Source organism: Phascolarctos cinereus, unplaced genomic scaffold (genome assembly GCF_003287225.1).
Source record: "Phascolarctos cinereus isolate Bilbo 61053 unplaced genomic scaffold, phaCin_HiC Scaffold_2;HRSCAF=192, whole genome shotgun sequence".
In the NCBI taxonomy this organism is placed as follows: domain Eukaryota; kingdom Metazoa; phylum Chordata; class Mammalia; order Diprotodontia; family Phascolarctidae; genus Phascolarctos; species Phascolarctos cinereus.
In genome coordinates this window covers 249,387,312-249,403,460 of record NW_027555625.1, presented here as the reverse complement: position 1 = coordinate 249,403,460, position 16,149 = coordinate 249,387,312, and the positions used below count along the sequence as shown (strand labels likewise).

Below are 16,149 nucleotides of genomic sequence, written 5' to 3'. Positions count from 1 at the left end.
TGTGTTTCTATGCTGTGGTACTGTCAGATTTATTTAAAGATGGGTTTATAAAATATAGTTTTAGGAAATAGTTTAAAAAACATATTCTCTAGAAATTTGTCCTTTATTTTAAAAAGCTCACTCAAGTGAATTGGTAACTGAATAAAATTTTCCTTGACACTTGCTCATCCTCACTTTCTCTAGCATTCCCATGATCTCCATTTCAGATATAAGCACTGGTAGTCAACATAAGTTCCCTCTTCAAAAGAGTACCCTAAAAGCCAGGCAGTTACAAATCAGTGAGCCAGAGGATGTTGTTAATTCTTTTAGGTCACTCTTGTATTGGTGCTTATTTCCATGGCTTTTTTAATGCAAATGCAGCAATCACCTTGAGTCAGCTTGATCTTTCTAAAATGACTTGTACTACTTTTGGAAAATTTGAAAAACAACTTGAAAATATAACTTTTTTAATCAGATGAGTATGTTCTATAGAATTGGTCAAAGTATATAGTAAAGTTCACATTTTAATAAATGAAATTCTCTTAAAGTTTGCTTATATTTGACCAATATTCCTTGAATGGGACACTCCAGTGCACTGATTTCATTTTCCACAGTCTTAAGCTTCAATTTAATCCAATTTGACCTGAAATTGAAAAGGACACACTAGTTTAACACAGTATGCCAAACCAATACGTTGATATTCTGAATGTACAATGATAATGAGGCAATATAATGACTTAGGTTTTCAATCAGGATGTCAAAAGTTACAGTAACTTCTTGATGGGTAAGATGTGGTTAATGAATGGATCCCTCATCTAAATGTATATCTAAATTAGTGGAGAGAATTTTTTTTTTTTGTATTCTGACATTAGCTAAAAGATTCTGTGAGTGAAACTTTTTTCAGGTAAGCAATTTTTTTCAGGTCTTATGTATATGTATTAATGTGTCTGCACAAAGATTGTAACCAGACTTTTCAAATAGCATTAAATGGAATTTTTTGCTCTTTCTCACTCTTCAAAATCAATAAAAGTGTTTTATGGAAAGTGGTCACTGTCTCCTTAAATTTACATAAAGTAGGTCTTGGGTAGCATACATCCATGGCCTTACTATCAACAAAGTTTCTTGTTTCACACTCAGACTTTTTAATAAGCAACAAAAATTACTTTTCATATTAGCACATCTTAGTTATCAGAGTATAGAAGATGATAAATTGAGATTAAGCACACTTGGAGGCATTTAGGCATTGGACCTCTCCGGCATTCTGGTGGACTGACGTCTGAATGAAGACCACAACTTCTGTACTTTACCTGAACAGCACAGTGGGTCACATTGATTCCTTACATATCTTGGGACTTAAGAACTGAAGGTGACTGGAGGGAGGGGAGGAGACAAGTTCCACTGTCTGTTTTGCCATTTCCCTTTACCTTTCCATGTCATACTTGATATTACATGTAACTTTCCCACTCAATTTTTGTTTCAGCAGTGCAAATATTTTGTTTTGATGGGGTTCAGAATTACAAGTAGCGTAGTTATTTATGCAGTTATCCAATGGCAGAAGACAACCAATTAGACTTTGGGAGGACTGGGGACAGGGGGACAGAAAGAAGAAACCTTCATATCATTGTGATCACTTTAAATGAAGGAGAGTCAGTTATAAATGTATAAAACATATTAGGAGAATTAAATGCACAATCTTGTCCTTTTTAAGTATTTAGAACATACAGTAACCACCTTCAAAACTCGGGGGTTTCCCCTACCCCCTTTCAGTATGCCTCTCAGTAAGAATGATACCTGTTGCTTTGCTGCATAGGCCTGGTACTCCTACTTACCTTCACTTTAACTAATGAAATTAATCCATCCATGCCTTTGAAATAACCTGTGTTCAGATTGAGACTTCCTTACCTTGAACATCCTCAGTTTTCTTAATCTATACAATTCTCGTTTTTAAAATTGCTTGTTATTTTAAACTAGAAACATCCTCAGTGCAAACCTAAGTGAAACATCCATTAGATCTAAAATGAAAAGGTTTATACACATGATACATGAGTATTAGTCCTCTGATTTTCAAAGGGTTTAAGTAGGTGGGAAATAATAGCACCGACCAGTCTTATTTCAAAAGGCTTCTCAATCTTTTGTCCAGGAATAAGGAGTGTTACTTTATAGCTACAACAAGTTTGTGGGACAATTCTTCCCACTCCATAGCTTCATTTCACCTGCTTTTTGAATAATTCATAACAGTCCTCAAAAGGGAGGTGGTAAGTAGCATTCCTCATTTATATATGGAGAAAGCAAGTTTTAATTTTATAAATCCAAAGGGGAACATGACTTACCTGGCACTATACCAACTGAAGTTTTGGCTCCTGAGTCCTGGGGTTTAGGTTTCATCTTTTAAAAATAATTAGAATGTTAAAACTTTTTGTACCCAACTTCTATAACCTTTCAAAATATAAAACACTTAGTTCTCCCAAAATGCATAGGAGCAACAAATTGGAGGGGTGAGTGGAAAAGGCTATTAGAATTTAGTAAGGAAATTTGTCTAGCTAAATTAATTGAAGCCAAAATTAAATTCTCAGTTGTTTATCATATCTTCAAGGCTAAATCATTAACAGTAATTTGGAAAATGCTTTTGCATATCCTTTTGATCAGTTTGGAAAGTTATTGTTTTTATGAGTAGGACAAAAAGACTTGAATTAAAAGCTGTTAATGTAGATAATGAATCAACTATGTTTAGAGCATTTCATTTGCCTAAATGAGTCCAAAACATGAGGGGGGAAATGTTGAAGATGATTTCTTCTGTTGGTGTATTTTAAAGCATCTTCAATTTCTAGAACTAACTAGTAACTAAGTTGTAGCTTTTCAGAATTTTACATCTGGATATGATCTGTGTTAATAATAGAGGGAAAACTAGTGAATGCTGTGGATCTCCAAACTATTACAGTGAATATAATTTAAGGCTTAAAAAGTTTTGTTGTAGTAAGTGAAAACTTCCTAAGTATTCATTTAAAAGTTTAGTAAGTTTTGGGGATATCTCATTAAGTTTTAAGCTGAACACATTTAAATTGTATTTAAATGGATAAAAGGAGACCATATTTCAAGGGATTAAGGTCGAAGCTATTCTTAAATCTAGCATTAAATGAAAGAGCATGATCTAGAAATCACTAGTTTGAGGGTTTGTAATAATAGTTACTTCACCTGCTTAAGAACAGGTGACAGGTCATAAAAATAATTTTAATTACAAAGTTAAAATGCATAATAGCTTTTAAGTACATTCTTGTTATTCTAAAGTGATAATTTAGGAAGTAATCAAGTCATTCAATAGTATTACTCAACCATCATAGTTCTGGTAGGATGAGGATTCAAGCTAATTGGGAATGTGTAGCCAGGTTACCTTAAATTTTTGGTGTTTGGCCAAATGTTAATCTACAGAAAAATTGATTAAACAACTCCATTAATAATGGATGAGGATGTTATTACATCTAAAATAGAGTTTTTAACTTGCTAGGTAAAGTCCCTTTAGTTCTCAGTTCAGCATACTACTAAATTTTGTGTTTCCAGCTTGCTGTGAATGACTTATCTAGGCTTCAGTACACACATTTTGGACCTTTATGCTACCTAAAAATTACTCAAAATTTTTTTAGATTTCCTCTCTTTTGTCCTAGTCTAAGTAAAGTATTTGAGAGCAAGATTTACCTGTAATGTTTTCACTAAGGCTTATACTTGTGTACAGTGAGTGCCCATGTAATTACAATTTTTGTTTTGTTTTGTTTTTGTTTTGTTTTTCTTCTTAGGCAATTGGGGTTAAGTGACTTGCCCAGGGTCACACAGCTAGTAAGTGTCAAGTGTTTGGTCTGAGGCCGGATTTGAACTTAGGTCGTCTTGACTTCAGGGCTGGTGTTCTATCCACTGCTTCACCTAGCTGCCCCACCCACATAATTATAATTTGATTATTTTATGGATACCCGACTTTCTGATAAGCATTAGAATATGGAAGTATAGAAAACCTTCAGCTTCCTCATGGTAGATTTGAAGGACAGTTTGCTCTCTTCCCATTGTGTATTAACTTTAGTCTCTTAAAAGTGGGGAAATACACTAGGCTAAAACAAAATTTTCAGTTAGTATCAGATGTTAAGCATTTTTTAAGTGTCAAATTTTGACAGTACTAGTGTTTTAAAAAGAAAAAAAGAAATTAAAGCAAAAACACACAGCCCTCACCTCTTCATGTCTTAGCTAAAAAAAAGGAAAAGTTTAGTGATTTTGCACAATTCATTCTGAATTTTACCCAAAAGTAAATGCAAAATATATAGAGTATGATATTTGGTAAGTAGAGCCTGATTATCTAGTGTATCATGTATACTTACTCCTCCCTCTATATTCTGTTCCTTTTGACAAATTTGCAACACCATTAAAACTTCCATCAAAGAGTAGGCAGAGGAACATTTCAAAGATTTTTGTCTGTTGCACTGAAAATTCTGGTGAAGAGTTAGATGGGTAAAATTAAAATGGCTAAAAGTTGGTGCTTCTGTGTGTATAAATTTTATCTAACTTGACTATTCCTATAATATAGCATTTGTCCCCAGGAAAAGAGGTCTTATATGCATAGGATAGCATTTAGCTGAGAGAAACAATTTTTTGGTTCATCTATGATGATGATGCTACAGACCCACCACCGGACATGCCTTTTTGAGGGTTCCTCACCCCTATTTCCTATAATGAGGATTATTTACCAATCTAGTCATGTTTTTCCCCCTTATAAAACTAACTTATTTGAGAGTTATTTAGATTTAGGGATCATTTAGTATCCATGAAAGAATTTTCCATATGTCATCATTACTAAGATCATTGATCCATATTAGATTCAAATTCACCACCTTGAGTTCATTATTACCATTTTCTGAGATAATCAGCAAAGACTAAGACAATTATAAGTTTTTATGAAATTACAAAATGCTATCTGAAAAGCACAAAATGCTATCTGAAAAATATTAAGAATATTTCTTCAAACATAAAACATCTTGTCAATACTGAATTCAAGAAATCAACACTTTTACCTCACTTTATACACTATAGCATGTTTTCTATACATATATCTAATTGGCTATCAGTGTACTTTCAAAAAACAACTTTCTCCTGTACTGAGGAGTTAAGCTATTGCTTACCACTGAAACAAATAATTTTTTGCATATTTTTCCACCATTGCCCAATTTTTTAAATGCTTAAAGATTATTGAAGACAGATGGGAAAACCATTCACTGTAAATATTTATCTTAATTTGTAAGTACCATGTATTTTATTAGCCAAGTGGCAAATTTTAAAGTACTATATACATGGTAGCTATTATTACTATTATTGCTATGCCCTGGTTTAGGAAAGAAATTCATAATACAAGTGTATATTTTCAAGGAAGTTACTCAAGTATATTGGAGAAAGCTTTTTTGCTTTGCTTAATGAACAGATGCTATACAGTTGATTGAGAAGATATTCTATGTGATTTTTAAAATATACATTATTTTTACTTTTTAAACACTTTTATTGTATCACTTATTTTTTAAAAAAAATAAATATCAAGGGCATGACAAAGCATTAATTTAAGAAGACACTTGAGTATTGGAAATGTTTTGTGGTTATGACTTTTTTCTTATCCTAATGTGAATTGTTAACGTTTTGAGGCTTATGTTGACTAGTGACTACTTTAATGTGTTTTGTGTGCCAGAATATTCCTGTGATTTACTTTCCTTCAAGTTCTGCAAATATTACTTTAGTTTTCCTTTTGCCAGTATTAAACAATAAAAAGAGTGCTTTGTAATGTAAAACTGTAGAACTTTTCATGTGCCCACTAATAGTTTATAGGTAGAAATTTTACTAAGGCTCTCTACAAGAAGATATTATTATTAAATAATAAAACTTATTTTCCTGCATTCTAAAACATATTAACTTTTCTCCCCTAGGTCTTGAGTCACCACGTCCAAATATAATACTGGGATTAGTAATTTGTCAAAAAGTAAAGCGACCTTCAAATGCTGGAGAGTTGGATAAGATGGAAGAAAAACGAAGCAAACTTCAAACACAGGAAGAAACTGAGGTGTCAGTCTATCCCAAAGGAGTTACATCTTCTCAGTCTGAAAAGAAACAGTCAAAGTATCAGATTTATTCTGCAGATACTGGTGTCAGTACCACACCACCTGGATCGCCACCTCCACCACCACCACCTCCTCCACCACCACCACCACTCCCAGATCCCCCAGCGTCACCATCAGTATTAAAAATATTGTCATCACTTAAAACAGGAACTACAAACACCACAACTCTATCAGTTTCATCAGCAGCTATTACAACTACAACTTCCTCCCCTGGTAACTCATCTAGTTCAAAAACAGCTTCACCCCTAGAACACATCTTGCAAACTCTTTTTGGAAAGAAGAAATCATTTGACTCAGCTGCTAAGGACTCTGAACTTACTTCATCCTTAAACCAAGAGTCTAAGATAACTGTGGATGAAGGAGTACCAGCAACTCCTTTATTAGATCCAATTGTTCAGCAGTTTGGCAAAATGTCAAAAGATAAAACTCTAGAGGAGGAAGAGGATGATAGACCATATGATCCTGAGGAAGAATATGATCCAGAGAAAGCTTTTGAAACTCAAGTTACTGAAAGTGAAAAACGGTATGACCTTGAAAAACCTTCTGAAGTATCAGAGAGGGAAGATGTGGCTTATGACCCAGAAGATGAAACTATTTTAGAAGAAGCTAAAGTTACTATTGATGACCTACCTAATAAAATGTGTACAGATAGTAAAAATTCCACAGAAAGGACATCTGAATATGTGACTGATATCTCTGCTCCCTCTTCCTTAGTAGAACAACAAAAGATGCTTGAAGAATTGAATAAACAAATAGAGGAGCAGAAGAGGCAACTAGAAGAACAAGAAGAAGCACTTAGACAGCAAAGGGCTGCAGTTGGTGTTTCAATGGCTCACTTTTCAGTGTCAGATGCATTGATGTCACCACCTCCAAAATCATCTTTAACAAAGACTGAGTTATTTCAGCAAGAGCAACAAACTGCAGATAAATCAGATTTATCTTCAACATCAAATCAGTTAAGTCATGCAGGAAGCCAAAGTTTAGATCTAAGACAAAGTAGAGATCCACGACAGGCTAGACGAATAGCTACGGAAAATAATGAAAGTGAAAATTTGTTAAAGCCACTGTCCGGTTCCTCACATAGTGGGACACCTGTGAGAGAACCTCCTGCAGCTGTTAATATGGGTCAGTTGCCTACACCACCACAAGAAGAAAAAGAATTGAATCCAGTTACTCAGTTGGTATACAGTAATGATAAGTGGGTTCCAAGTGAAAAAGCTACTGTTATTCTTGATCAGGATGGACAAAATGATAAAGTGAAAATTCAGAAAATACATCCAAACCTCACTTAGAAAATGCACATCCATCAGTATCAGAAGTTTCATCTAAACCTTTACGAAAAGTACTCCTTCCAACACCTCCCAATACATCTTTTCAGACAAATTTCCCAGTGCAGAATGATGGGCAGACTTTTAGTTCACCAAGTGGAGCAAGCAGTCCTTTCTCAAATACGGTATTTACATCTCAGGAAAAATCTCTTAGTTCATCCCAATATGAAGACAGACGAAATCTTCAGTTTGCAGAAAAAAATGATTCTTCAGCTGCTCAGGATGAGGGAGAAAGAGGTTCACAATCCAAACACGATGATAACAGAGGAGTGCTATCATTTTCTTCATCTGGACAAAAAGGAGGCCCACCTCAATCACAGTTTCAGGGACAAAATGAACCTTCATCAAGGAATTATGGAGCAGCTTCAGGACCTCATGGACCCAACTTTCCAGGACCAAGGGGACCAACACCTCAGTTTTCAGAAGAAAATAATTCTAGTACGGAGGGACAAAGAGCACCTTCATCTACCAGGTTTGGGGGACAGAAGGCATCTATTCCTTCATTATTCTCTGGACAACATGGACCACCTCCTTTTGGTGACAACAGAGGTCCTTCTCCTTCTTATCTTGGTGGGCCTAGAGGAGTGGCACCATCCCAATTTGAAGATCGTAGGGATCCCCATGGAGAAAAAAGGGAATTCCAAGATTCCCAGTATAGTGAGATGACCAACCCTCCTTCACAGTTTGAAGGGCCAGAACAGTCTCAGTTTATGGGAAATAGAGGCCCAGCACCTTTCCCATTTGGAGGACAAAGAAGACCTCTACTATCTCAGTTTAAGGGACCCCGAGGAGGCCCTCCTCCCACTCAGTTTGGAGGTCAAAGGGGACCACCACCTGGCCATTTTGTGGGTCCAAGAGGCCCCCATCCCAACCAGTTTGAAGGGCCCCGGGGTCCCCATCCCAACCAGTTTGAAGGGCCCCGGGGACCCCATCCCAACCAGTTTGAAGGGCCCCGGGGACCCCATCCCAACCAGTTTGAAGGGCCCCGGGGTCCCCATCCCAACCAGTTTGAAGGGCCCCGGGGTCCCCATCCTAATCAGTTTGAAGGCCCCCGGGGTCCCCATCCCAACCAGTTTGAAGGTCCGCGGGGTCCCCATCCCAACCAGTTTGAAGGTCCGCGGGGTCCCCATCCCAACCAGTTTGAAGGTCCCCGGGGTCCTCATCCCAACCAGTTTGAAGGTCCTCGAGGCCCTGCACCAAACTTTATGCCAGGACCAAGGGTTATTCAACCACAGCAATTTGAAGAACAAAGAGTAAATTCACCACCAAGATTTGCAAATCAGAGGGGCCCAACACCCCTTCAGTTTGGGCCAAGGGGATCTGCTCCATTTTCAGAAAAAAATGAACAGCCCCCTTCAAGATTTCACTTTCAAGGACAATCTCCACAGGGTATGAAACCTGCTCCAAGACCACTACTTGAACTTCCAAGCCATCCACCACAACACAGGAAGGAGAGATGGGAAGAAGCTGGTCCATCTGCTTCTCTGCCAACAAATGTATCTGGACAGACCTCAGAATCAGACTCACAGTGGCCAGCAGCTGATTTCCGAGATGGCAAAAGTCATGAATATAGAAATCAAACTTTTGAAGGGAGACAGCGAGAAAGATTTGAAGGAAGCACTAAAGAAAAGTCATCAGATGAACCTGAAACCCAGCTCTCAGAAAACAGACAAAGCAGAGGTTTTGAAGATAGAAGAAGGGACCGAGATCATGGGAAACCTTGGGAAAGAGAGCGTGGCCGAAATTGGAGTAGAGACAGGGAAAGAGATTGGGATAGAAATAGAGATTGGGAAAGACACAGAGAAAAAGACTGTAATCGAGATTGGGACAAAAATAAAGAGAGGAATCAAAATAGGGATAAGGATAGGGAATCAGAACGCAACAAGGAATGGGATAGGAACAGAGAGAGAAGCAGAAATAGAGATCGGGACCGTGAAAGGGACCGGGACAGGAGACGGGATCGAGACAGGTCAAGAAGTAGAGACAGAGATCGAGATCGAACAAGAGAAAGGGACAGAGAACGAGACAGGGACCGAGAAAAAGACAGAGAAAGAGATAGAGGAAAAGACCGTAAAGACAGAAGTAAAAGTAAAGAGAGTAGTAGGGATTCAAAACCAGAAGAACAGAAAGAAGCTCAAAAACCAGCTGAAACAGAAGGTTCATCAACTTCTATTCAAACATAAATGTTTGAGAATAATTATACCCTGTTCTTATGACTTGTGTGTGTAAATATATGTACATATATATGGGGGGGAAAGACTTTACATGGGGTTTGGTTGTATATACTCAATGTTGCAAAAAAAAAAATCCCTTTTAAAGCCAGCCTTACAAAACGTGTTCAAGGAAAATAGTTTTTGAAACTGCTATGAAATTAGATGGAGTGGAACCATTCTGGACTTCAACTTAACTGTAATTTTGTGTACAATATGTTTTCTTACAAAATTTCACATCTTTACAATTCTGAAATGATTTTTTTACTTAACTCTTAAAATTTCCATTTAAAATTAATACAGAAATGGGAAAAAAGTCTATAAAAAGCATATTGCTTTTTTTCAGATTAAAAAGTTATGTTTTCCAATAACTTGACTGTATTGTAAACTTTTAAGGGAACTTCATTGGACCTTAGGAGCCATACCTTTACTTACATCTCATGTGTAGTATTTCTGCATAAAAAAATTTTTTTATAGGTTTCTTAGTATGTGCTTTACAAGAGGGTCATGTATTTCTGTCCTGTGCTGATTTTACTCTAGGTGGACTGCATGTATTTACGAAGTGATTGTGAAAGAACACAGTATTAGTAGTTTGTAATTAATGGAGTATTAAGAAATACAAAGCTTATATTAATGACTATCTTTTTTATGTAAAGGATAGCGTTCAACCAGGAAACAAACTAAAAAGAAAAATCTGACTTTTCCCCCTGATTTTTCTGTTGCCTTATAAAAATGCTGTTTAAAAAATCTTTGATAAAAGTAACATCTATGTGTCCAAGTAGAAATCTGTCAAGCTTTTAAATGTCAGTTCATTGGAAAATGTTTAAATGCTACAAACACAAGCAAAAAAAAAGAAATAAGCCAATTAAGGATATTTTTTAAGCTGTTTCTTTGGTTTGAATAATCAGGAACATTTTGTTTGTAGAATAGTGCTATTCAAGCAGTTCTTCAGTAATTTCTAAGCAAAATGTACCTAGCTTAGAATTGCTGATATTTGTCAGTCTACAGTATGGATGGTGTATTTAAAAGTTTACCACTGAAAATAGAAAAATATTTGCATAACGTTTATGAAAGTAAAAGTGATATAAGTTGAAGTACTACAAACTAAGTGGAAAGTTTTTCACTGTGAAATACAGTATACTGCTTCTTTTCATCTATTTTTCAATTACTAAAGTGTGAAATAGAGAAAATCTTGCTAATTTATTTGACTGTACAAATACACTTTGATAATTTTTTTATATTTTCATAAACTACTTTTGCAAATATAAATTAGAAAATATTATCATTTGCTTCTTGGAGTCTACTACTCCACTATACATCACTACAGATTTTACAATTTATATAGGCACAAATTTTTAAGTTCTGAAGCCATCAGCAACTTAGTAATTTGGATGATTTGTATTATAAACTAAGAGTTAGAATGTTAAATTACAAATAGGTGTAAAGCTCAAACATCTAATATGGTGTAAGTTTTTTTTAAAAAAAACTAAAATGTTTCTAATTTAAATATACAAATGTAAAAAAAAATCAAGTGTGTTTGTTTAGGTTTACTTGATAGAAATTCTGTAAATTGTATTTTATATTGCAAAGTATATCACTGTACATTAAAACATGGAACTTCATAGGTTTTGTTACTGTAAGTAGAATAAACATCTACAAAATGTTTATGAATCTGTTATCATTACCTTATCTCTACCACTTTTTCTAGAAAAAATTGGAGTAGAATGTAGTAATTTATTGAATCTTATTTTCTGGACACCTTTTCTAAATTTAAGCTTAGAATAGTGCTTCAGAATGCGAATTAACTTGAATATAAGACATAATTAAAATTTTGCTATATAGAAGTAGCTTATACAACAAAAAGTTTCAACTAGAATTTGACCAATCAGAGCTCTCACCCATAATAATCTGAAATTTACTCCATTGTTTAAAGTACAAGTAAAGGAGTACAAACTCATGTCATAATTAAACATAATTAAAAGAAACAATTTTAATCTGTTCTGGAAACAACATGGAATGGTGAAAAGAGCATTCACTTTGGAATTGGAGGACCTGTCTGGTCTCTTGTGCTTATTAAGTATGTCACTTAACCCTCCTCCTGGGCCTTACTTTGCAAATCTGTATTAGGGGATCCCTTCTATACAGCTAGGATATAATGATATGGTCTCCTACACCCACATTCCCTAGCCCCAGATACCTTACAAGATCCTTAATCATTGAAAAAAGCTTTATTAGTTTGAGCATAATAGGTTTTTTGTGGCAGGAAAGTGGACTAGTAGAGTCTAAGCAGACTTTGAAGAATAACATTTGATTCCCTAATTTTTTGCTTGGTTCATAAGATCATCAGTCTAGAGCTGGAAGGGACCTCAAGAGGCCTTCTTGTCTAACCCCATTTGATAGAGAAGCATACTAGTTTCTGTGGGATGTGAAAGTAGACAGTAATAATAGCTAACAGCAGTTTAAGGTTTGCAAAGCACTTTATGCAAATCATTTTTGATCCTCACAACAACCCTGTGAGGTAGGTACTGTTACATCAGTTTTACAGATGAGAAAACTGGTGATAACTTTCTTGTTGTTGGTGGCTGGTAAGACAGTCCTGGCTGCCTATGTAGTCCCCACCTCAGTAGCTTAAATTTTAGTAGAGGAAACCAAAAACAAGCCTGTTATACCTATTATATCTTATCAAGGAATCTCACCTCCGAAATCCAACTGAGAGCAAAATAAGGCCCACTTAAAAAAAATAGCAACTATTATAAATGTCAAAATCTACAGATCAAGCAACTTATATTTAGTTTGAGCTAATATATATATATATATATATATATATATATATATATATATGTATATATTTCAAATGGTTAAATTTATTTTATTAAGAGGGTTGACCCTCAGCAATATGGAAGATTAAGCCAGGATGACACATGACAAGGATTTTGGGTAATTGTGATTTGACAGGACTGGATTAATGATTTCATTGGCAATAAGGAACTCGGTGATAAGAAAACTATCAGCACCTCTGCAATTTAAAGTTTTAGTCTTATAGCCACTATATGTCAGAGATAGGACTTGGATCCAGGTTGGTCTTTTGGCAAGTTTTTTGGTCTCTTGATTTCTTTGCCATCTTAAAACATTATTGAGGAGACCCCTTCCCCAGAGAGCTTTGCTTATGTGGGTTGTATTAATATTTACTGTATTAGAAATAAAATGCTTTAATATTATAAAAATAGTTTTGACCTCAAGGACCCCCCTGCAGAAGTCTTAGGTACCACTTGGTGTCTTTGGATCACACTTTGAGAACCATTGCATGCTGCTTCACACACATATACATATATGTGCATATATATTCACATATATCCACACAGAAAATCAGCATTTTGTACTGAATTATGCAGTAGAAAATAGTGAAAAAGAAAGAAGCAATCAGTATGGTCTAGATAGAATAATCTAAGAGGCTTTACAAAGGAGGCTAGCCTAGAACTGGTCTGGGAACCAGAAGAGAGGATGAGTGGCTTTCAGGAAAGGCAAAAAAGCAAAGAAACATTGTAGGTATGTAAAGCAGCAGTGACTGAAACGGCTCACTGTTGGGCTCATCAGTGTCCCAAGCTCATCCCAAACTCCTTATGCACTCACTCCACCTATCCAGTTTTTGTAAAATCTTTTAATTTCTACTTCCCCCAACAGCTCACACGTCACACCCCTTTTCTCAATTCAGGCCCTCATCACCTCTTCTAATTTTCCGGAATAGGGATCATGTCCAAAAAAATACATATCTTAATTGGTACTCTGGGTCCATCACCTCTTGGTCTGGAGGTGGGTAACATGTTTTATCATGAATCCTCTGGAACTGAGGTTGATGGTTGCATTGATGACAGTTCTTAAATTTTTCAATGTCTTTATAGTGTTGGTATTGTATAAATTGTTCTCATTTAGATATCCATCAGTTCCTACAAGTCTTCCTAGCTTTCTTAGAAACTGGCCCTTTCCTTTCTTACAGCATAATAGGATTCCATTACATTCACATACCATAATTTGTTCACCCATTCCTCCAATTAATAGGTACCCCCATTGGTTTCTAATTATTTGCCACCAAGAAAAAAAAACCTTATGGTTGGTTGTCATCCTTCGTTCTCAAAGAGGACCAAAATGACATCACCATGTTACAGTCAAGTTGCAGTGTGTCTGACTGTGGCTAATCAGGGCAATATGAGCTCAGAATGCCTAACCACAGGTTGGGCACAAATAGTCCATATTAACATTTAGGGTGGATTCTCTAAATTTGTGCATCTCCAGTTTGTTGTTGTTGGGGGTTTTTTTTGAGCTACTACAGTTCTGTTATGTTAACAGCACAGCACCTTCTTTGATGCAGGTACACCATGCTGGGTAGTCCTTTGCCAGCATCTCCCATGTCATCTAATCAATTCCAGGTTTTTCAGAGAGACCTTGAGAGTGTCCTTGTATCGCTTCTAATGACCACCATGTGAACGCTTGCCTTGCGCGAGTTCTCTGTAAGATAGTCTTTTAGGTATAGGTACCTTTGGCATTCAAACAACATGTGGGCAGCTAAATGGAGTTGTGCTCTTCACAGTAGAGTTTGAATGCTTGGCCGTTTAGTTCAAGAAGAGACTTCAGTGTCTGGTACCTTATCCTGCCAGGTGATCTTCAGAATCTTCCTAACAATTCAGATAGAAGTGATTCAGTTTCTTGGCATGGCACTGGTATGCTGTCCAAGTTTCACAGGCATACAACGAGGTCAGCACAATGGCTCTGTAGACCTTCAGTTTTGTGGGCAGTCTTTTCTCTCACATACTCCTTCAGAGGCTCCCAAACACTGAGCTAGCTCTGGCAGTGGATGTGTCATTTTCATTATCAGTGGGTACATCCCTGGAAAGTATACTGCCAAGGTAAATGACCATCCACGGTATTTAAAACTTCTCCATTTGCTATAACCGAAGGTTCCATGTATGGATAGTTACAAATAGTTTTGTACATATGGGTCCTTTTGCTCTTTGATCTATTTGGGATACAGACCTAGTAGTTGTGTCAGTGGGTTAAAGGGTAAGGATAATTTAGTAACTTTGAGGTCATAGTTCCAAATTGCTTTCTAGCATATTGGAAATACTTTGAGTTGTCTAGACCAGGTTCCAACAATGGACCACAGCCTATTTGGTCAACTTTTTGCCAATTTGATGGGTGTGATGTGGAACTTCACAGTTGCTTTGATTTACATTTCTCTATTAGTGAAATGGGCATTTTTCATATGGCTGTTGATAGTTTGGGTTTCTTCCTCTGAAAACTGCTTCATCCATCACCTTTTCCCTCTAACTCCAGTCCAAACTCAGTTGCCAGGGTGATTTTGCAAAAGTTCAGGTGTGACCATGTCATATTACCTTCCCCCAATTGCACTCCAGGCTACTACTGCTCCCCCCATCATTCCAGCACCCCAAAAGGGTGTTATCACCCACTTTAGGAAATTCTGATCCAAGTCCTCATTTTACATATGAGGAAACTAAGACCCAGGGTGGTGAAGTGATTTGCCTAAAGTCACATAGACAGTAAATGACAGTGGTGAGATTCAAACCAGACCCTCTGATTCCAAAACCAGAGCTCTCTCTATTATACTAGGCTGAATTCTTCTTTTGCTGTCTTTACTCCCTTCCCTCCCCATGTATTTGGCTATAATTAAAAGGGTAGATATGAGTATCCTGGGCTTTATACTTGAGATTCCCTCCAGATTTTAGGAGAAAACTAAGAAGCCAAGAAAATGTATGTGTGTATACATGTGTGTGTGTGTATATAATTTTGGGGTTTTTTTTTTTTTTGGTGAGGCAATTGAGGTTAAGTGACTTGCTCAGAGTCACACAGCTAGGAAGTATTATGTGTCTGAGGCCACATTTGAACTCAGGTCCTCCTGACTCCAGGACAAGTGCTTTATCCAGTGTGCCACCTAGCTGCCCCTGGGTGTATCATTTTGGCATCTTTCTTTTAAGCTTTGTTAGGCAATTACATGAATTTGTAATCATGCTAGCTTTGTGCCTGAAAATTCAAAAGGAGTCTCTACAGAAGTGTCATAATATGATGATCAAATGGTAATGAGGTGCTTATAAAATTGAAAAAAATATTTCATAAAATCTAGGAACAAATTACTATTATTAACTTTGTTATCCTTAGATTGGAATAAAATACCTTCATGTTGCCACTTAAAAACCTTGTATGGGTGGGCATTAACACAATAAAACTGATGATGCAAGCTCCTAAGTAGTATGAAAGGGGAATGAAGTCAGTCAGTCAATAAACATTAAGTGCCTACTATGCACTAGGCACTGTATTAAGCTCTAGGAACACACACACACACACAGGCACTCGAGCTCGAAGGTAAAAGACAGTCTCTCAAGAAGTTCACAATCTAATAGCGGAGACAACATATAAAGATGTATGTATAAACAAGGTATATAGGTGTTAAATTGGAAATAATCAATCAACAGAGGGAAGGCATCA

At 36.4% G+C, this 16,149-nt stretch overlaps 1 protein-coding gene across 1 annotated transcript in view; it reads left to right on the top strand.

Moving 5' to 3' along the window:
* The window catches only part of DIDO1 (death inducer-obliterator 1), a 70,359-nt gene extending 59,040 nt beyond the window's left edge, over positions 1–11,319 (top strand). Inside the window, 2 exon segments of the mRNA XM_078149893.1 lie at positions 5,925–7,369; positions 7,372–11,319. Of these exon segments, the coding sequence (XP_078006019.1) occupies positions 5,925–7,369; positions 7,372–9,627 (3,701 nt within the window). The 3' untranslated portion in view covers positions 9,628–11,319.
* Positions 11,320–16,149: the final 4,830 nt, after the last annotated feature.